Source organism: Apostichopus japonicus, chromosome 8, assembly GCF_037975245.1.
Source record: "Apostichopus japonicus isolate 1M-3 chromosome 8, ASM3797524v1, whole genome shotgun sequence".
Lineage (NCBI taxonomy): Eukaryota > Metazoa > Echinodermata > Holothuroidea > Aspidochirotida > Stichopodidae > Apostichopus > Apostichopus japonicus.
Genome location: NC_092568.1, coordinates 38,914,919 through 38,937,996, shown reverse-complemented (window position 1 = coordinate 38,937,996; position 23,078 = coordinate 38,914,919). Strand labels below are relative to the sequence as shown.

Below are 23,078 nucleotides of genomic sequence, written 5' to 3'. Positions count from 1 at the left end.
TTAATTATAGATTGCATGATTATTGAAAACTTGGGATTTTCTGCCCACGCCGGCTACTATATGATTTCAAATAAAAATAATTGGCTCGTTCCAACATCCTTAAGGCCACATTCGCTGTGAAATGGCAATGAAATTAAACCTTAAATCTAGCATAACTTGATGGTTACGATGGCACGGATATGTAAAACATATACGAAAAACATTTACACGAATATAAAGCATTTCAATGTATTGACTGTTTCAAGTCGGGAGTTGTAGACAATAGATAAACTTAAGTCCCTTTATTCAATATTCAAGATTTCGGAAGTCAAAGCAAACTGGGGATTAAAATAACGAAATAGAAGTCAGTAGCTATTACGTTGTATATATTGTCACTGATTCGAGTGCATTCATTTCAGAACAAGTATAAAGTAACTTACAACTACACTACACTTTTATATAGGGAAACATTACAGTAAGCCCTTTTTGGAAATATATATATCTTCTCATCAAATAATTAATTTCTCACTTAATATGTCAACAAAATGATTAATTCCATTGATGAACTGATTACTTTTCACCTTTCAACATGTTGCAGGAAGCCTTTAAACTATTGATTTACTGCAGCACTATGAGCTAGTTTTTTACGTACAAATGTTTCTGAAAAATGGTAAATCTTTGGAATCTTATTATTTTTACATTTTTTATTAATCCGTCTGCACTTGTAGTGAGTGTATTACATCACTTTGCAAAAAAAAAAAAAATTAAAGGAAAAAAAAAGTGAATGCCAAATTGCAAAATTACTTAAAAAGAAGGGTTTCAATTACGAAGAATGTGACAAGTAAGACATTGTTATTTAATTGCAAAACTTTAAATTATCTAAATTAATGAACATGTAATCAAATCTACATTAGCATTTGTGAACCATTTATAGGCCTATTATAAGTGAACAATTTTAACACTTTGCAGAAAATTGCAAACACAATTATGTGAACAATTTAACATAATTATGATAAATTAATGTTTTTCATACTTTATTTAAAAGGTCTTGGTTAAGTTTAAAGTATGGAAGTCAAGGCAGAGTTTATATCAGGTGACCATGAAACATCTGGTGTACTGTCAAATTAGATGAAAGTGGGTTGGGAAAAATTATCAAAGAAATACTGAAGCAGAGAACCTGTGCAGTTTTGCTCTCCTTATAACAACAACAGGATTTGTATACGATCTGTACAAATTATTTCAAGTAGGTTGAAAGTCACTTTCCAGACGAAAGAGTAAAATTTAAAAAAATTAATGCAGTTTGAAAGATTTTGTAAGAATTTATATATTAGTAACTATTTATGTCCATATATTATAAATTTTAAGTCTTGGGCTTATAAAAGAACATTATTAAAACAAAGCTCTCATCGAAAATGTCCATTATTAACATAGGCGTGAGTACAGGAGGTAGGGAGGAAGGGGGCACAGAGGGGTATGCCTCCCCCTTCTCAAAGTGGAGGTGTTCAGGAGAGTGTAAATATCTGACCCCTTACTATTTCAGACTAGCAATGAACTCCAAGGCAGTACTAAATCATCCAACAGGAACTGTTGAAGGAATGATATGCAATCAAATCGATCTTTCCATATACCTCAGTCAAAAACTCAAAACTTCACTGAACCACTGACACTGTGTAGATAAGGTAGGCACTTGGACATAAAATAGTTGACATTTTCAATGTCCCAATTTAGCCACCAAGAGTCTACAAAAACTAATTCTTCTTCTGGTTAAGACCTCGAGAATCCCACCAGTGTTCTGCTTCCTCACATTTTGATAGCTTCCTACTTAATAGGTTTGACCAGTGGCGGATCGTCCATACAGTAAGGGGATGCCCCCCCTGACGGACTCAAATGGACTGCTGGCGCCCCTTTCAGCTCTTTACCACTTTTTACTTATTCGTGATTATTGACTTTTTTATTGCGCTCTCATCTACCTTTTGACATTTGTCACATTTTGTTGGTGTAATTTGGAGATGACACCTATTTATTCTTCGTTTATCTGCAAATTAGCCAGGCCCGGAAAGGGTCATTTCCGGCGATCTAGGGAGTATCTTTACTTTACGCTACGCGCCAACCTGTAGTGGCGCTCCGCTTAGATAGTGTCGAAAGCGCCCCTACAGACCATTTTGCCCCTCCTGACCAATACCCCTAGCTCTGCCACTGGGTTTGACTCAATTGAAATTAAGGTACCCTTTAAATGTGAAACATCTAATACAGCAGCTGACATGGGATTATTCCATTGCTTCAATGATTCAAGTAAACAACACTATAAATTTGCCATATGATAATAAAATATTACATAATAATATGACATTATTGTACCATATAAATATATGAGCACATAATACCTTAGTCAAATGTAGCATGTTGAGTTCTGTTGACAAATTGTTCAATACTATAATAGGTTTAAATCCCACCACAATGAAGTTCATAACCTTAACAGTTCAATGTTTGTTCCAAATAAAGTTGAAAATGTTTCCAATTTTCATTTTATACGTTAATACTACTTGTATCAGAAAGTTTCCATCAATGACATGTTCTTGAGAAACACATGGCTTCATTTAATACATAATAGTTAACCTTCACTTTAAGTGAATAAGTTGGAAGATAAAAGGATCCCCTACTGTCATCATTTGGCAAGCTTACTTTGAGTAAATAGCTACATAGGTTTTGGTAAAATCATGGACTAAGCAGAAAACACTTTACAATAAATGTTTGATGCAGTAAGAAAGATGGATTTGGTTTTCAAAATAAATAACAGCAGGCAGCATATCCCACAAATGTACCTTGGAATATTCTAAACGTAACAGCAATTAGCATATCCCACAGATTTACCATGGAATAGCCTACCAATACTGTAAAAGCAGAGAGCATATCACAAAGATGCACCTTGGAATAGCCTAACAATATTGTAACAGCAGTTAGCATACCCCACATATGTACCTTGGAATAGCCTAAAAATACTGTAAGGCAGAGAGCATATCCCACAGATGAACCTTGGAGAAGCCTGAAAAAGCTGTAACAGCAGTTAGCATATCCCACAGATGTACCTTGGAATAGCCAAAAAATACTGTCATAGCAGAAAGCATATCACAAAGATGAACAATGGAATAGCCTAAAAATACTTTCCTTGAACTTGGCACAGCCTACAACACTGTTATAGCAGGTATCCATTGGCATAGTATCCAATATCATAGCAGACACTCCTTGGCATACAACACTGTCACAGCATATATACCTTGTCATAGCCTACAACACTGTCACAGCTGATGTACCTCCCAGACAATGAACTTTGGTATAGCCTACAAGCCTGTCACAGCAGTTTTACCATGGCATAGTATACAGCACTCTAATAGCGGATGAACCTTCCCATAGCCTACAACATGTCACAGCATATATACCTTGTCATAGCCTACAACACTGTCACAGCCGATGTACCTTGTCAGACAATGAACCTTGGTATAGCCTACAAGCCTGTCACAGCAGTTTTACCCTGGCATATAGTGTACAGCACTCTCATAGCGATGAACCTTCCCATAGCCTACATCATGTCACAGCATATATACCTTGTCATAGCCTACAACACTGTCACAGCCGATGTACCTTGCCAGACAATGAACCTTGGTATAGCCTACAAGCCTGTCACAGCAGTTTTACCATGGCATAGTATACAGCACTCTCATAGCGAATGAACCTTCCCATAGCCTACATCATGTCACAGCATATATACCTTCCCATAGCCTACAACACCGGCATAGCATATATACCTTGTCATAGCCAACAACACTGTCACAGCCGCCATTGTGCTGACCTAACCATGGCTTTAAATATGTTTTCTTAACAACTTCTGTCAAATTTCATTCTCACTCTATATCCTGAACAACTGGTCCATAAATTACACCAATATAGGCTAAAAACAGTTTGTCAGTACCAACTCAAAGGGGTTCACTGCTCCCCTTGACGTCACCAGGAAACACCAGAAATAACATTCATTTCTGATAAATGTACTGGGAGGTTTATTGTATAGTTCACAGCAAATCAATGGTACTTGTGGTATACTCTAGTACTGGGATATTTTCAAACCTTTCTATGCTTCACCCTCCCGCCACCCCCCCCCCCCGCCCCCACTTCATCATCTCATCTAGCTGTCGTTAAAATATGTTTCAGTCCAGTAGACTTAATCAATACCGATCAGAATTCTCCAATACTTTGGCCTCGTAGTTTAGCTACTTTTCCAAGTAAATCCAGGGATGTTGAAATGGACCTCTCCCCCACCCCCCCCCTTTCCACTTTGAAATCAAAGATAATGAAACCAAACCTACACATTAACATGGAGGATGGAATTTTCAGGACCTTTGAGTCTTTTGGTGGTACATATTTGTTTCAAGTATGTTGTTGAAACACTCAAGTGTAGAAAACCTCTTCCTGAAACAGCTTTGTTGCCCAACACATAAAACTCCAATGCCGATAAAACAAGGAAGGTAACTGGGAGTCTCTTTATATTCTACTACGTCCAAGAAGACATTTTCCATGTGTAAAACAGCCGTTGAAATTAGTCAATGACCTAAAATGCATTTTACTGTGAGTTATGAATGTAATTGTTGTTGGAACTGTTTTATGAACGGAAGGTCTAACAGGTAAAATTGAAGCTATTGTGGACCGTTTTACAAATTTGAGGATATTTGTAGGAAAGTACATACAATCCAGGGACATTGCTGGAGATTGTAGATGAATCTTCCCAGAAGTAATGGAAGAAAACAACATGATCATGATCTTGCAGATGTCTGTGGAAGCAGAACCCAACATCCATTTAAAGTAGACATATCACATGAACCAACTAAAACACACCTTGATATGACCAGATCAATAGAGATCAAGTTATGACAATTTTTTTAAACTTATCCTGACCATGCCAGTCTGTATTTTTTATAAGAGTTTCTATATTTTTCTGATGGGTGAGTTGGATTTTGATGATCATGAAACTTTCAACTTTTGTTATCATGTATTCAAGAGATTTACAAAAGTTTATATGAAAGAGTGCCACCATTTCAAGTACATGATACATATATCAGTATTTATTCATCTTGGGCAAATTTCGTACTTGAGATTTGCCCAAGTTATCCTTCACATATTGCACATTCATACAAGATTAACACACTGTGACCTCTGTTGACCTCAAATTTTCTTTGGCCACCAACATAAACAATAGGATTTCAGAACTCAGTATTGTGGCATCCAATAATGAAGAATGAGATGTGGTTATACTGTAGTTCTTGATGTAATTTGCAAACAAGTTTGGCATCGCACATAAAACTTGCATGCAAGCGCTTTCTGTCCTTAGCAAGTCAAAACAACTTAAGTGACCAATTATAATTGGCAGTATACATTTTTGAATAATTAAGACATCCATTGCAAGTTGGTTATTTAACATGTGTTTAGTGCATGGAAATATTCCTGTACAAAAATAAAGGAATGTTTTTATTGATGAATATGCAGACTGTGCAGGCATAGGGTCTTTTAAAGAAGAGATGTGTCGTCTGTCCTTGTATGATTGCTATGATCTCACAGAGTTTCTTCCCAACAGTATAAATATAGGACCTCTGACATCAAACCTAATCTCTTCGGCAGGTGTGGATGGACTGATGGGCTGTATAATCTCCAGAAATCTGCAAAACACCAAACAAAAGTAAAAAGCACAAACATAAATGATTGTGTGAAAACTAAACGTAACTGTCTAATGTATTCTGCCAAGTGATAACATTAGTACATGTCCCACAGCACTGTATATTTACTTTTGTTACATTCAGAGACACAAATGATTAACACCACAGCACAGAATGCTAAATTTCAAAACAAATAAATAACATGTTTTGGCTACTAAACACTTATTGAGGGTTAGCCTTATATGCATACCAACTTCTGAGGTAAAACTATTTTTAATGCTGAGTCATTCAATGGGCTAATGATCGGATGAGCAAACAATTTTCTGTGGAAAGAAATATTTCAGAATGCTGACAAGCTACAATGCGATACTTACACACACTAAATATGACTTACTTGGTGGGATGTGCTTTACAAAGACATTAATAAACCCATCACAAGTTGCTTAAAGTTATGGTTTCAATTTACTACAGAAACACTAACACCCACACAAGTTTCTTGAAGTGATGGATTCATTTTAACTACATTCACAGAAACACTAACACCCACAAAAGTTTCTTTAAGTGATGGATCCATTACTTTATACATTCACAGCAACACTAACACCCACACCAGTTCCTTTAAGTGATGGATCCATTTACTAAGATTCAGAGATACATTGAAACCCACACAGGTTTCTTTAAGTGATGGATCCATTTACTAAGATTCAGAAATACATTGAAACCCACACAAGTTTCTTTAAGTGATGGATCCATTTACTTACACTCAAAGCAACACTAACACTCACACAAGTTGCTTCAAGTGATGGATACATTTACTTACAGCAACACTAACACCCACACAAGTTTCTTTAAGTGATGGATCCATTTACTTACATTCACAAATACACTGAAACCCACACAAGTTGCTTTAAGTGTTGGATTCATTTACTTACATTCATAGCATCATTAACACAAACACAAGTTCCTTTAAGTGATGGATCCATTTACTTACACTTACAGCAACACTAACACCCACACAAGTTTCTTTTAGTGATGGATCCATTTACTTACATTCACAAATACATTGAAACCCACACAAGTTTCTTTAAGTGATGGATCCATTTACTAAGATTCAGAAATACATTGAAACCCACAAAAGTTTCTTTAAGTGATGGATCCATTTACTTACACTCAAAGCAACACTAACACTCACACAAGTTGCTTTAAGTGTTGGATTCATTTACTTACATTCATAGCAACAGTAACACCCACACAAGTTTCTTTTAGTGATGGATCCATTTACTTACATTCACAAACACATTGAAACCCACACAAGTTTCTTTAAGTGATGGATCCATTTACTAAGATTCAGAAATACATTGAAACCCACACAAGTTTCTTTAAGTGATGGATCCATTTACTTACACTCACAGCAACACTAACACCCACACAAGTTCCTTTAAGTGATGGATCCATTTACTTACATTCACAAATACACTGAAACCCACACAAGTTGCTTTAAGTGTTGGATTTATTTACTTACATTTACAGCAACACTAACACCCACACAAGTTTCTTTAAGTGATGGTTCCATTTACTTACATTCAAAAATACACTGAAACCCACACATAATGCTTTAAGTGTTGGATCCATTTACTTACACTTACAGCAACACTAACACCCGCACCAGTTTCTTTAAGTGTTGGATCCATTTACTAAGATTCAGAGATACATTGAAACCCACATAAGTTTCTTTAAGTGTTGGATTCATTTACTTACACTCAAAGCAACACTAACACTCACACAAGTTGCTTCAAGTGATGGATACATTTACTTACAGCAACACTAACACCCACACAAGTTTCTTTAAGTGATGGATCCATTTACTTACATTCACAAATACACTGAAACCCACACAAGTTGCTTTAAGTGTTGGATTCATTTACTTACATTCATAGCATCATTAACACAAACACAAGTTCCTTTAAGTGATGGATCCATTTACTTACACTTACAGCAACACTAACACCCACACAAGTTTCTTTTAGTGATGGATCCATTTACTTACATTCACAAATACATTGAAACCCACACAAGTTTCTTTAAGTGATGGATCCATTTACTAAGATTCAGAAAAACATTGAAACCCACAAAAGTTTCTTTAAGTGATGGATCCATTTACTTACACTCAAAGCAACACTAACACTCACACAAGTTGCTTTAAGTGTTGGATTCATTTACTTACATTCATAGCAACAGTAACACCCACACAAGTTTCTTTTAGTGATGGATCCATTTACTTACATTCACAAATACATTGAAACCCACACAAGTTTCTTTAAGTGATGGATCCATTTACTAAGATTCAGAAATACATTGAAACCCACACAAGTTTCTTTAAGTGATGGATCCATTTACTTACACTCAAAGCAACACTAACACTCACACAAGTTGCTTTAAGTGTTGGATTCATTTACTTACATTCATAGCAACAGTAACACCCACACAAGTTTCTTTTAGTGATGGATCCATTTACTTACATTCACAAATACATTGAAACCCACACAAGTTTCTTTAAGTGATGGATCCATTTACTAAGATTCAGAAATACATTGAAACCCACACAAGTTTCTTTAAGTGATGGATCCATTTACTTACACTCACAGCAACACTAACACCCACACAAGTTCCTTTAAGTGATGGATCCATTTACTTACATTCACAAATACACTGAAACCCACACAAGTTGCTTTAAGTGTTGGATTTATTTACTTACATTTACAGCAACACTAACACCCACAGAAGTTTCTTTAAGTGATGGTTCCATTTACTTACATTCAAAAATACACTGAAACCCACACATAATGCTTTAAGTGTTGGATCCATTTTCTTACACTTACAGCAACACTAACACCCGCACCAGTTTCTTTAAGTGATGGATCTATTTACTAAGATTCAGAGATACATTGAAACCCACACAAGTTGCTTTAAGTGTTGGATCCATTTACTAAGATTCAGAGATACATTGAAACCCACATAAGTTTCTTTAAGTGTTGGATTCATTTACTTACATTCACAGCAACACTAACACCCGCACCAGTTCCTTTAAGTGATGGATCTATTTACTAAGATTCAGAGATACATTGAAACCCACACAAGTTGCTTTAAGTGTTGGATCCATTTACTTACATTCACAGCAACACTAACACCCACAAGAGTTGCTCTAAGTGATGGATCCATTTACTTATTTTCACAAATACACTGAACCAACACAAGTTGCTTTAAGTATTGGATTCATTTACTTACATTCATAACATCATTAACACCCACACAAGTTCCTTTAAGCACCAGATCCATTTATGTACAACGGTCAGGGACTAGTACCAACATTCTACTCTCATTCTTCATGTTCTATGCTTTCATACATGTGTGTTACCATCCTTGCATGCCAATGCTTTTGAAGGAAGTTAGATACAATCATTCCAAAACTGTAGTCTGACAGGAGGATACAAATGTATTCAAAATTATAGAAAACTATCTTTTTTGTTGCAGTTGTTTTGTGCTGAAAACAAAGATGCTGCAGCTTAAAGGCGAGGTCAGGGGATAGGGTTGAGAGAAAGGTTTTGCTTGATGTAGTATGAACAAACTGAGTAAATCCAAGCTTTCAATAGGACTTGACAAGGCAAATGCCCAGACTCACCATCATAACAAATCGACAGTATTTCTTGGTATGTATATTAGAAAGATGTATGTATTTTAGATCCTCCTGCAAGCAGGAACTTGCGAAGAAGCCATCAATAGCTGACCGAAATCAGTCTCTCACATTCATATCTAACGTCCATGATTATGAATTGTCAATTGTCAACAACTCTGTAACTGGACGACATATACATTAATCTGGGAGTGACTCGAACCGGGGACCTTATGATTGAAAGGCTTCGGCGTTAACCACTGAGCTAACACTAAGATGACCTACTTTTGTCTGTGTTTCAAGAGGAAGTCAGATTTTTCGGGAAACGTCCTGATGTAAGTCTGGTACGAGGACCAAGTTTTGATGTATCCAATCATATCATCCACTGACATCACAGCTTCCATAACCACGCTGTCATCCCTAGAAAAAAACAGACAAAACCAAACATTGAATTGAATATCCCGACAACAAATTCCCCAAAATTTGTATTTCAGCAGTACTGGTGCCTTACTTTTTATACGAATGCTACATTTTCCCCAAATCACAGAATAACAGTCAAAAACTTCACTTACAAACTGCAAGCATTTAGACTTAATTATCGTGCCAAAAATTGTCTTCTTTTTTTTTACATTTCTTTTCCTAATTTTATTTTATTTATTTTAAGTTTGCTAGATTAGAGGAGGAGGAGGAGGAGGAGGAGGAGGAGAAGGAGGAGGAGGAGGAGGAGGAGGAGGAAGAGGAGGAGGAGGAAGAGGAAGAGGAAGAGGAGGAGGAGGAGGAGGAGGAGGAGGAGGAGGAGGAGGAGGAGGAGGAGGAGGAGGAGGAGGAGGAGGAGGAGGAGGAGGAGGAGGAGGAGGAGGAGGAGGAGGAGGAGGAGGAGGAGGAGGAGGAGGAGGAGGAGGAGGAGGAGGAGGAGGTTGGGGAGGAGGTTGGGGAGGAGGTTGGGGAGGGGGGCACAAGGCAACTTCTCAGTCTATAGGCCTTGCTGTTAAGTTTTAAGGTCATAAATATAACCATCACATGTGCTAAACAAGTATAATAATGGTCACTCGTCCTCAAACGTTCAACAAACATTTCACTGAGTTCCTAATAACGTTTTACAGGGATTAATTTAGGGTTCAAAGTTTGTGTAGCTACTTTAGCAATTTTGACGGCTCTGAGTATTGTCTCTTATTAAATACTTTGGTGCCTTTGTCTCAAACTGCTATACATTGGTTGCACTTGTATAGCAATTTGACCATTTTGCATGAAAGTTTGGTACTGCATTATCGAATAAATTATGCCCTGTTATATATCACTGGGACATTTCCTTGTCTATAAAGTGAACACTTCTCAATGGCTGTGCATAATTTTTAGTCAAGCCCAACAGGGAAGAATTTTTGGAAACGTTTGCTCATTACATAAAGTTTGCGACCAATACGGAATGCCTCCAGTGCGTTGTACTAAATATTAAATTCTGGTAACTCTACAAAAGATTATCTTTTAAATATGAGTAAACAACACAACATACACAGGGATGAAAAAGTAGATAAACTTAGCAGTAAATCACCTAACAAAATCAACATTTCCTATTAAAATTTGGACTACTATTGATCCAAATGAATGTACCCTCCTTTTAACATTGATCATCTAAGGGTAGCAAGCACAATTTTTGCTTCATCTTAAGCAGCTTTTTACATCATTTTCTCAACCTCATTGACCCCACGATGCCATAACGACATACATAACTAGCAAATCTAACTTCAAATGGCGGAATAAAAGTTGAACATTTTGAAACTTTGAACATTGGTTTTGTCGAAGATATTTTCTGTTAGGATCGCAATAAACCCGCCCATATTATACATATTTAAATTCAATGAACGCCATTGAATAATGAGGTAAGTAATTTCCCAAACCCAGTTCACCAATATCAACTACAACACCATGCTTTATATGTGTACATTGTGTATCTATGGCTGTGATACCAACGAGGCAAATGTTTTGGATTGCTGTGAATAAATCTATTTTAAAGGGAGTGAAGACTCGCGCCTAAAGAAATGTCTGATGCCAGGTAATCTGACATAGTTTCAAATGAGGTGTAACAGAAGTGTTAGACACCACCTCTATCCCAGAAAATACACACACAGCTTGCTACCGTCGGTAATTAGACACTAGTGTACAGTCACTACATGCAGCGATGGACATCTCAGGTCCAGATAAAAGATAACAAGGTATCACGTTTCATTACTGTCTGCATTTTGTAGTCACAAGAAAAAAACTTCACTTGCTAGCAACAGTAAGTTAACTTTTTCAGAGGGCGGTAGCGGTTTGGGGCGAGTCTTCAATGCCTTAAAGCAACAGCTCATAAATAAACATCTTAGCTATTCACTGATTGGTTGAATTCAAATTAGTGGATTTGGGGAATGGTATGCGATTAATTTTAAACGAGGAATTTGTCGGAAGACACTCTACTCATTATCTGCAGAAGTCCTTACTTACTTGCCAATTAATTCTCGTGGAGGCGAAAAAACTTGGCTACTATATTAGTTTGCTGTTTTGAAGAATACATGTAGAAAACTTGATGGACATGTTAAAAGGGTGGGAAAACAGAAGAAAAAAAACAGAAAAAAGCTGCTTTAATTAAAACTGAGGCTCCATTGCTGATGGAATAAGTGACAAGGTTTCCTTCAACACCCCTCCCCCCCCTCCCAAAAAACATGATCAGAAACACAGAATTTGAATTATGTTTTCGGTAAAAAACCTCCCTCTACAGCAGCTATTTCACATTTGTTTGTCAGCTTCCAAAAATATTTAACTTGTTTTAATAGTGAGTATTACTCCCAAATTAAGTTTCCATGTGAACTTATCAAATGAACATTAATTTGTGGGCAATTATTGATTAAGTTCCATACATGTTTATATGTTAATCCCTTCATTTTTGAAGTGCCATTGACCCTGAAGTTTGTCAGGGGCAGTGGGTGGAGGGAGGGGAAGGAGGGGGTGGGGGAAGTGTCAAAAAAATTTAAACAAAAATTCACCAAAGAAGGTAACCTGGAGTGCATGATTTTCAGTTGAGACAGGTTAGAGAGAAAAATGCTTCATAAATATAAATCACATATCTAAGGCAAAATTGCAAATTAACATCCTTTTTTTCCCAAATGTTCTGCTTTACTTGAAATGATCTTGGATGGACCTGCATTGCATAGTAAACAATTATTAATTATTAATATGTTACAGTATATAATTATACTAATAAATAAACATAAGATTTACTCAAAGTAAGAACCCTTACCTCTTAGATTCTCTGAATGGTACCTGGATGTTACAGTACAGATTATCAACATGATATCTCCGTTTATCCCAGTGAGGCCCTAAAATATCCTTGTAAATCTATCAAGAGATAAAACAAACAAAAATGTTGCCCGACGAAAATGTGAAAACCATATCCAGACAGATCACTCTGTTTCAAAAGATATGTATAAAGTTTGGTGAAATTGAAAATGTCTTTTAATTTTTTCATTGTCTACAAGACAAAGGAAATATGCTCAGAGCAACTTCTCTTTTGACAGACATCTTGAGTACAAAGACAGCTTAACAAATATTCTAAATTTATTACAATTTCACGGAGGAAATATGAGAACAAAGAAATTATTGATGGAAAAGCCCTCCGAATTGTTTTATAAATATAATGCATTATCACAACATCATAACAATAATCATAATAATAATAGCATTTCTATAGCCCTCACTTCTATAGAAACTATATGCAGTGGCCCTTTACAAAAAACACAACCACACCCTAAAACAGTACTAGTGAAATGCAACCTGGAACAGATGTGTTTTAAGTTTGCTCCTAAAACTCGTGAAGGAACAACACGACTGAATTTCAGTGGGTAAGCTGTTCCTCTCCCTTGGACCTGCCACAGAAAATGCCCGATCACCGAAGGTCTGAATCGTCCTAGTTCTCGGAACAACATAATTAGTTCCGGCCCTAAGAGAAATACCAGCTTTCATTTTTAATAAAATAATTTGCCATCATACACCCGCTGCGATCCAGTTCCTCAATTAAAACCTAAGTGACCTTATATAGAGTAAAAGTTTGACATTGGGAATTTTGTGACGGCAGTTCAAACTACCTGTGTGTAGAATGTTTGTAACATACTGGAATTGCTGCCACCCAACCCAAACATCCTTCACAAGGTGCGATTTCTGATGCATACGCCACGAGCCAGTGGTATCATATACCACTATTTTAGAAACATGCCACGAAAGTGTCCATTAGCTATAGGTTGCATCCAAAAACCCGCCGTTTGTACTGAACAGCAGTTTTTTTTTTCCAGTTGGTTAGCTGAGTGATCAGTCCTATCTTTTCGCACCTTAGTTGAGCTGCCTTTTCTTCTATTATGCAACTCTTCACACAGCTAGTAGCCGAATCGCTATCAGATCAGATCAAGACAGACATGGCAAGGTGTGAACAAATCAACTCTTCCAAACTAACCAGTCTGTTTGCTGAAGAGATAAAGTTTCAGTAAGTTGAGGTCAAGAGAGCTGAAAAATGCAACCTATGGTTAATGGACTAATTCTCGTCAAGAAAACAAACTGTCTGAAAACAAGATGTGTTTTCTTAATTTACTGCAATCCCATCATTGTCTCTGAAATGAGGTATAAGCTTCAATCCAGCCAAAAATGAAAGATTTCATCCAGTTTTTTGACAAACAAAATTTCCTTTATCAGACTAAATGGTTATTTAACTCCCTGATAATCTAAGTGGGGAGCACAACTGTTTTTAGGATTGCCAGAAAATTTTGGATGATTGCCAAAAAAAATTGGAAATGAAAGCAAGAAAATGCAGGATATTTGTGAGAAAAAGAAAGTCCAAAACAAATGTTGAACACCAATTACATCAAAAGTTACAAAATATTGTGTAACCATTTTGCAACTTAGCACTCGAAACGACATAAAAGTTTCTCAATTTCAGGGGAGGGAGGGAGGTACTTCCCCCTCTGTATCCCTTTGCCCAGTCCACAAAATCCCCCCCCCCCCCAGATTGCAAATTTATGAGGTGACAATTTGGGTTACCAAGTAAGAAAGATTGTATACCAAGGATTTAACAAAGTCCTTAAGGAGCAACCAAAACTGGCTGTTACCACGTAGAACTCTGTTAATGTGGTATTCAATGATGTGTAAATATTCCTTATTATAAATATTTTTGGTCAAAAGTGACACAAAGTCAGCATGCAAAGAAAACTTCCTTCCCTTTGCAACAAATCAAAAATCCAGAAATTTTCATAACCAGACTATGTTTTTAACAGTTTACTGCGAAACCAATACAATAATAAGGACATTAATGATATCCCACCTGCTGTATGTTAGGACTAACAACTGTAACTCTTGTAAAATGTATGCTAACATCTACCATGAATTGCAGAGTTTTACGGAAAATTACAAAATCGCGGGTGAACGTATCACCAAAAGTAAAAAACTCAGGACGAAAGATGTTCTCTTTGTGGAAAACAAAACCTTCCATAAGTAGCCATGAAATTAAGAATTGCTCCAAAAGAAAAAGAAAGATTTTCCTCACTGTTTCCAGACTTCACTCCAAAATTCATGGACTTTCAAAACAACAGAAAGAGGGTTTTTTCCCTTTTCCCCACTTTTGCTGTGTTTTCTTCAGACCGTGTGAAAACCATGAAACATGAAGCAAATCTTTATGAGATTTATTGATTCAAAACAGCAAATCTAGAAAGCCAATCTTGAAAGTTTCCATCGATTTAAGTGTGTAACTTTCATGATGAATTTTTCTTTATTATGCAACACTATATTAAAAATCGTATAGCAATTAGCAATGCTTGCGAAGACTTTCCACAAGAAACTATCAATTCATATATATATATATATATATATATATATATATATATATATATATATACAATATAGGTTAATATATATATATATATATATATATATATATATATACGATATAGGTTTATATATATATATATATATATATATACAATATAGGTTTATTTGTATGCCCTGGCTGTCCATGAAGTTGAAATCAACTGGCTAGGTACCTTTAGGTATTCCTGATGCATGGATGTTTGTATACCTTCATCTGGTACATACGGAAGGTTGACGCCATACCCATACACAGCTACACATCCTTGATGTTTCAGGGTCCTTGAGGCTTCCTTATAGAACTTGTCGGCATTAAACCAGTGTAGGGACTGAGCACAAGTTATCAAATCTATCGAATGGTCTGAGAATGGAATTTCCTCTGCGCTACCCTGCCTACATGACAAGAAATAAAATCAAGATCAAACAGACTCCAGAGCAGACATTAAATAGTCAACTTCATGTTTGCAAGTTTTCCTTTACAATATCAGATTTGTTTTTTTTTATTTTCACTACCAAGTCAATCAAAGGCATACAATAAGCCTCCACGTGAAGATTTCTCAGCAGCCATTTTAGCATGATTGTCCAACCTGGTAATAAAGTTTTATGATGTTGCACTATCCGGATGATGAATTGAACAGTCTGCTCGTACCATATCATAAGTGCATGTGGAGAGTTATACAACACCTTCAAACATATATATGTTTCTTTAGTCCAGCAAGGTGATATCATTAGCCATAAACCTGCAAGATCTAGATATTGAAACATTGGATTAACTTTGTGGGTCACAAACTATCTTGTAGTGGGTTAATAATAAACCTCTGTAATTTGGAATACCCCAACAGCTTATTATCACATCGATTAATTAGTTACATTGGTGGGGGTATTTGATTACTTTGAAAATATGAATAAGCTTGGTAAAAATGATGCATATTCAGAAAAGAAAGGCAAATCTCAGCTTCAAGGAAGTTCTGACGACTTACTAAATGGCTGTTCACATCCATGATTTAAGGCAATTCACATCCATTTTGAAGAGATGTTGTATCTTAGGGTTCACATGGTTTCAGGGAGTTCACATAGATCTGTTTCTTTGATATTTGGTATCCTTGGGTTCACATGGCTTACTTTACACATCCATGATGTTAGGCAGTTCTAGTCCAATTTGTAGAGATGTTGTATCTTAGGGTTCACATGGTTTCAGGGAGTTCACATAGATCTGTTTCTTTGATATATTTGGTATCCTTGGGTTCACATGGCTTACTGTACACATCCATGATATTAGGCAGTTCACGTCCAATTTGTAGAGCTGTTGTGTTTTAGAGTTCACATGGTCCAAGGCAGTTCAAATCTGTTTCTTTGATATTTGGTATCCTAGGGTTCACATGACTTAATTTACACATCCATAATTTTAGGCAGTTCATGTCTAATTTGTAGAGACGTTGTATCTTTGAGCTCATATGGTCAAAGGCAGTTCACATCTGTTTCTTTGATATTTGGTATCCTAGGGTTCACATGACTTACTGTACACATCCATGATTTTAGGCAGTTCACATCCAATTTGTAGAGCTGTTGTATCCTAGATTCACATGGTCAAAGGCAGTTCACATCTGTTTCTTTGATATTTGGTATCCTAAGGTTCACATGACTTAGTGTACACATCCATGATGTTAGGCAGTTCACCTCCAATTTGTAGAGACGTTGTATCTTAGAGTTTACATGGTCAAAGGCAGTTCACATAGATCTGTTTCTTTGATATTTGGTATCCTTGGTTCACATGACTTACTGTAAGGCTGTTCACATCCATGATTTTAGGCAGTTCACGTCCAGTTTGTAGAGATGTTGTATCTTAGAGTTCACAGGGGCAACGGCAGTTCACATCTGTTTCTTTGATATTTGGTATCCTTGGTTCACATGACTTGCTGTAAGGCTGTTCACATCCATGATTTAAGGCTGTTCACATCCAACTTGTAGAGATGTTTTATCTTAGGGTTTACATGGTTTATAAAAGGGAGTTTGCATCTGATTCTTAGATATTATGTATCCTTGGGTTCACATGACTTACTGTAAGGCTGTTCACATCTATGATTCAAAGAAGTTCACATCCATTATACAGAGATGTTGTATTGTAGGGTTCACATGGTTTAAGGCTAAAAGACATCTCAGATTTAAAGCAATTCACATCCATTTTGTAGAGATGTTGTATCCTAGGGTTCACATGGTTTTGAAATGGCAGTTTACATCTGTTTCTTAGATATTTTGTATCCTACAGTAGGGTTCACATGATTCCGTAGCTCATCTGCCTGGCTCAATTATTAACTAGTTATTAACAGATTGCACTGCAAGATTAGAAACTATTTTTCCAAAAGAACCAATACTTAGCCAACCATTTACAAACCATTTTTAAGGAAGTATAAAATCACACAACCTAATATGATGACAAGTTCAACAGGATGCAAAGAAAATAGGTTTAACTTTTTGAATTTGTTTGCCAAGTATTTCACCAAACCTGAGGACTAATACACATGGCATTTTATCAAACTAATACATCATTGTAAATTCTCTGTCGTTATCGAACAGGTAATGATTCCGTTACATTACATGTCAAATAATTCATTGTTCAGACACTTGTTAAAATTAGAACTAATCACTTGCAAAGTAAACATCAAAGATTGTTACCAAACCATTGACTTTTCTTCATTAATGAAATGTAACTTGATTGGCCGAGCTAGATAAATAACATTTGAAGGAATTTTAGTGCCTGCTTACTTGTACTGGATATTTAGTTCAAAGAGCTGCTTAAAATTTAACATTAATTGCTAATTTTTTGGGGGTCATTTGCTAGAAGCACATCTGATGCATTAATAGACATATAGAACAAGCAACATTGTATGGTAACCCTATACCTGGATACAGATCTTAAGAAAAATACATCACAACTAATTATCTTTAATACTGTTCTCCAAAATAATTTTCACAAGGAAAGCAGTTATTTTGAACATACTCTAGTCACAAAACGAACGCATCCAATTTTCTTCTAACCTGTAAGTGAGATTTTCTTCCACCGATTTACTCTGAGCCTGAGATATTTGAACTTGGCTGACGTCGAGTCCAACGACTTGCTTGAAATGAGGAGTGAGGGATCTTGAACTCTGACCCGATCCACAGCCAATGTCTACTGCCAATTCCAAAGGGGCGGAATGCTACAATACGAAAAACATAAAGAGTAGACAAATATGCATAATAAACCTTGAGATGAATAATGGAAAAAGCAAAAAGTAAAATCGTAACGCAATTATGAGTGAGTCGTGTGTTTATTTACAAGGAAACTTGAAAGGAACAGAATGTATTCAAGAAAACAGTCTTAAAATCCAATCTCGGCAAAAAGTAAAACGTATTTAAATTTATAACTGGCCGATGAGATCGGTAAAGAACATCACAGAGAAATGTTTCAATCAATTTGGAAGAAGGAATTAGCCATATTGAATTTACATCCTAAACCTATTGAAATTAATGAATGATTTTTCTCTTTCAACAGGTAAAATAACAGGATTATTTATCTCTTGGTTATTCTGCATATGAATACCTTAACTTACTTGAGTAATACATCACTAACCTTTTCCAACAAGAATGACAGAATTTTCTGCATCACGCTTTTGGGGTATGTTGGTCTGAATTTGCTGTACAGCTTGGCATGTGAAGCGGCCTCAAAGAGTCTAGGTCCAGCACCAGAAGTCATCGTGGCTGGCCTTTGATGAGCTGTAAATGGAAAGTAAATGTATACAACATTACTCCTGGCTCAAAGCAGGCAACCAGACAATATACCAAATCTTTTCTTATAGTTTAACTGAACATGACAAATTCCAAATGTTACTACATTTACATTGCATTCCTAACTGCTGAAACCTTTTCTGACAAAAATTTCAATTTCAGCATTTCAAACTGAAAATGTTTATTCCTGTCGACAATATTTGTACAGCATTTACAAACATATAAATACAATACCTGAAGTACTGAGCCTTATCTTGCATGGTCGCTACACCGTCTTAACTAAAGCCTTTCATGTATCGAACTCAAAATGAGGTCATTGTTAATGCAATAGTTCATCCCATGCAACATCTCCAAACTAGAAAAGTGCAGGACTTTCCCATTCCATGATACATAATTAGCATAATGATCAAGTTATATAAATTTGTACTGTTGAGAAATGTCACCTGAGACAGAGCTGGCACACAAAAAGCAAAACTACTTGATCCACCCTCAACCCCAGTCCCCTTACATTGAGAATGAAAACCATAAAGAGCATGATACCCTATTGTCAGTAGATGTTGACTAAGGAATAGTTGAGAGAGGAGATGTAGAAATAGCACCAAACATTATTAGAATCAATTCTCATCACCAAGACATTTTATAAATTTCTTTAAAGATTTCATGAGAATATGTCACGTGTGGATAGAACAGTGTGAAAATTCTTTAAAAGTCTCAATACTTGTAACTTGCTGATGAATTTTGGAAAACAAAACTTCTGAAGCAGATTCAAAGTTTCTTATTCTAAATTGCACTCTGACTAAGTGGGTTTAATGGAGAAAAGCAATCGAAAAGAAAGAAATTTATTTTCTGTTGCCCTTATGGCAAGAACGATTTACCGATAAATCACTGCGACCCCCATATCAGCATGCTCATAACACAAATGTAACCTATACTGTATACTCGAATTGTCCACTTTTTTTACCCAATTTCACAGAGGAAATGTCTGAAAACAGCTGTTTATTCTTTGCAATGGAAGGAAATGACACAATTTTGCAAGCAACATCAGTAAGACCGAAAGAAAGATACTGTTCAAGAGTATGGACATAACACAGGCTAGCCATGAAAGTGAAAGAAAGTCCTAGACCTAATGGTCGTAAACAAAACAGAGAGATTTGATTGGCACATGATCTGTTGGGTGTGGCTTGCATATTTTGATTGCAGTTTGTAGAATCTACGGACTTGTTATAAAAGCTGGTGAATTTTATTTAGCTCAAAATGTTTAATGACAGATAACTCAATAAAATAATGATTATTAATATGAAAATTGCATCCATGGAACAGTGTTATTTTCACTGAGCTTTCAGGGCAGTAAGCTGGAACTTTAGGTCAAAGTTAAAATCTGGCAAATACACATTGAGACTTGAAATGACTAAGCTTAGATTGGGAGATGTAGAATCATAATATTCCAACTAGAATCATAATATTCCAAGTAGGTGGATTCATATGAAGAGATGCTGTACCTCAAGTTAGTAGCTTTTTGGTGACCAAACTGACCATAATTATGTCCTATTCAGTTATTTACAGCAGTACAGTAGGCCATGCACCCATTACTGTCTAAACAATTGTTGATCAGTTTGTAACCCCAATATTTATTTCTCCTCAGTATGTATTTGTTACAAAATTATTTTGATATGACTAGCTGATTAACAGAAATTTAATTTGATGGTCAATACTGTAGATTACTGTCACAAGGCCCAGCCAGCTAAGGTTCCAAAAGGCAAGAAACCCAAAGAATACATGGAAAACAGCTCAAGTAGAAAGCACTTTGTCAGTTTAATTGGAAAGTCGCTAGCTCACACGCTTTGAGCAAAGCAAAATTACAATACTAACAAAATTAATTAACTGAACTTACTCAAGATAAAAGCACATCCTCATGCCCAGGTAGCCAGGGCAGCTTTGACTAACAGCTTCTAATTCAGTCCTGACCACCAAGGAGTAAACAATGTTGCAGCGATGTAGTCGAATGTTGAAAGAGGAAGGTGAATTGTTACTGTAGTAAATTGAGGTGAGCATGGACTGAAGGTTACTGGCATGCCTTATCTAGATAAAATGTGATGGAATGGTTTAAGGAAAACTTGTCTGAAATGGGTTAGCAACATTACATTTTGTCATACTTACTTGCAAAACGAACACCATTAACACGTACAAAATCCCTCATGAATTGATATTCCAATTTCGAGATTTTCAGCTACTTCACATGCCAATTAGTCATATTCAGGCAATTGTCATATTTTCAACATTATAATGGTTTGTACAAGGAGTTAACAAAATGATTTTGGTAAAGTGTAAGTTTGATTTTCGTCAAATCTTGGAATATAGTGGTGAAACACATCATGGATCATTTGGACAATCATGCCATTTTAACAGACCTACAACATGGTTCTAGAAGGAGTCGTTCGTGTACTACTCAGCTTCTCATGACTATTTCAGATTTAGATCACTATTATGATAAGAATACCCAGGTTAATATAAATATTCTTGACTTCTCTAACGCATTTGATGTAGTTTCTCATCATAAATTGCTGGCCAAGATCGGCCATTATGGAATTCGGGGAGATCTCTCCTGTTGGATCAATATTTTCTTGTCACACAGATCCCAAACTAAAGTGTGGTTATCGATGGAATATCATCAACATCCGCTCCTGTTCTCTCAGGTGTCCCTCAAGGCACCTGTCTTGGCCCAGTTCTGTTCTTATGCTATATAAAGGATATTACTTATCACATTTAATCGCAACTTCGTTTATTTGCGGATGATGCTTTGACGATCATCTCATCCTCCAGAAAGATCTGAAGGCTCTTGAATCCTGGGCTACACTTTGCGACATGAAATTCAATCCCTCTAAATGCTTCATGATGTCTATAAAGCATAGGGGTGCAAAATCTGTGTTTTTTTACTCCATATACAATCAAATATTGGAGTGCATCACTGGGCAACCTTATCTTGGTATCCTGTTTAGTGACAATTTATCTTTCTCTACACATATTAATAAGATATTCTCTATTACCAGTAGAACCCTTGGCTTACTGAATATGAATTTGCACTCTTACCCACCAGAATTACAGGAATTGGCTTATATACAGTATGTCTATGTGTCGTTCTGCTCTTGAATATGCAGCTCAGATTTGGGACCCTTATAAGGTCTCAGACCAAGAAAAAATAGAAAAAAATTCAAAGGGAGACAGCACGTTTTGTAATTCATGATTTCCGTAGGCAATCCAGCGTCACTGAGATCTTAAAGACTTTGAATTGGGAACCCTTCATAGAAAGAAGGAAAAGGGCCAGACTCATGCTTCTTTATTAAATTATTAATGGCCTAGTTGCAGTCCCAAACGAGACTAATCCCTTCTTGAAACCAGGGGAGGTGTGGCCGCTTTACTCAAATTCCACATAATCATCATGCTTTTCTATCCTAGGATTATAAAAGACTGGAATATGCAATCCTTGGCCGTTAAGGAGAGCCCTAGTCTTGAGGTGTTTAAAACAAGATTGCCCACGCATTGTTACTAGCACTGCTAAGCTGCGTACCAACATCCTCGTTGTGATACCCGAGAGGGGTTTTAAACGAGTACCTAACAGAAACAGAAACTACTGCTAGGCTAGTATACTAGCACTAGTACTAGTAGGACTACTGTAGGAGTGCTAAGGCTAGCAGCAACACTATTCTCGCGGAATGGGGTTATTACTGCCTTGGTTTGTACCGTGAGCGTCACACTTGTAGGGAAAATCATATCGTTCTATTCAAAGGTACTTACTTGTCCGACTTTTAGACCACTCGACTACACAAACTGACTCTGAACTATTTTATATCGTATTTCAGCTCTCTGTGATAACGAGACACCATACACAGTAAATACCTTCTATGCAGAACTACGATTGGTACGTACAGTATGGTTCTCTAAAGTTGATCGTACATCACATATATATCCTAAGTCATATGCTAGTGAACAACTTGTAAAGTTAGGGGCGCTGTTTGACAAAACATTTACGTTGTGTTTCATTATTGTCTTTCAGGATTCCCTCATACGCTTTTATTTCATGGACTATACAC

The 23,078-nt window shown here is 36.3% G+C and overlaps 1 protein-coding gene across 4 annotated transcripts; it reads right to left on the bottom strand.

Annotated features, from left to right (window-relative positions):
- Nucleotides 1-348: 348 nt before the first annotated feature.
- LOC139971944 (putative methyltransferase DDB_G0268948) lies at nucleotides 349-22,953 on the bottom strand. 4 transcript variants are annotated; one of them, XM_071978797.1, is made up of 8 exons: nucleotides 22,783-22,953; nucleotides 20,882-21,069; nucleotides 18,836-18,978; nucleotides 18,262-18,422; nucleotides 15,402-15,618; nucleotides 12,620-12,717; nucleotides 9,634-9,768; nucleotides 349-5,681 (listed from the first exon to the last, which is right to left on the bottom strand). In XM_071978797.1, the coding sequence occupies exons 3-8, from the start codon at nucleotides 18,956-18,958 to the stop codon at nucleotides 5,570-5,572; spliced, it is 846 nt and encodes a 281-aa protein (XP_071834898.1). In that variant the 5' UTR covers nucleotides 18,959-18,978; nucleotides 20,882-21,069; nucleotides 22,783-22,953; the 3' UTR covers nucleotides 349-5,569. The 4 variants fall into 4 exon arrangements, with proteins under 4 accessions (XP_071834898.1, XP_071834900.1, XP_071834899.1 ...); XM_071978799.1 differs by having other exon boundaries at nucleotides 20,882-21,019; XM_071978798.1 differs by having other exon boundaries at nucleotides 20,882-20,950.
- Between the last annotated feature and the right edge of the window lie 125 nt (nucleotides 22,954-23,078).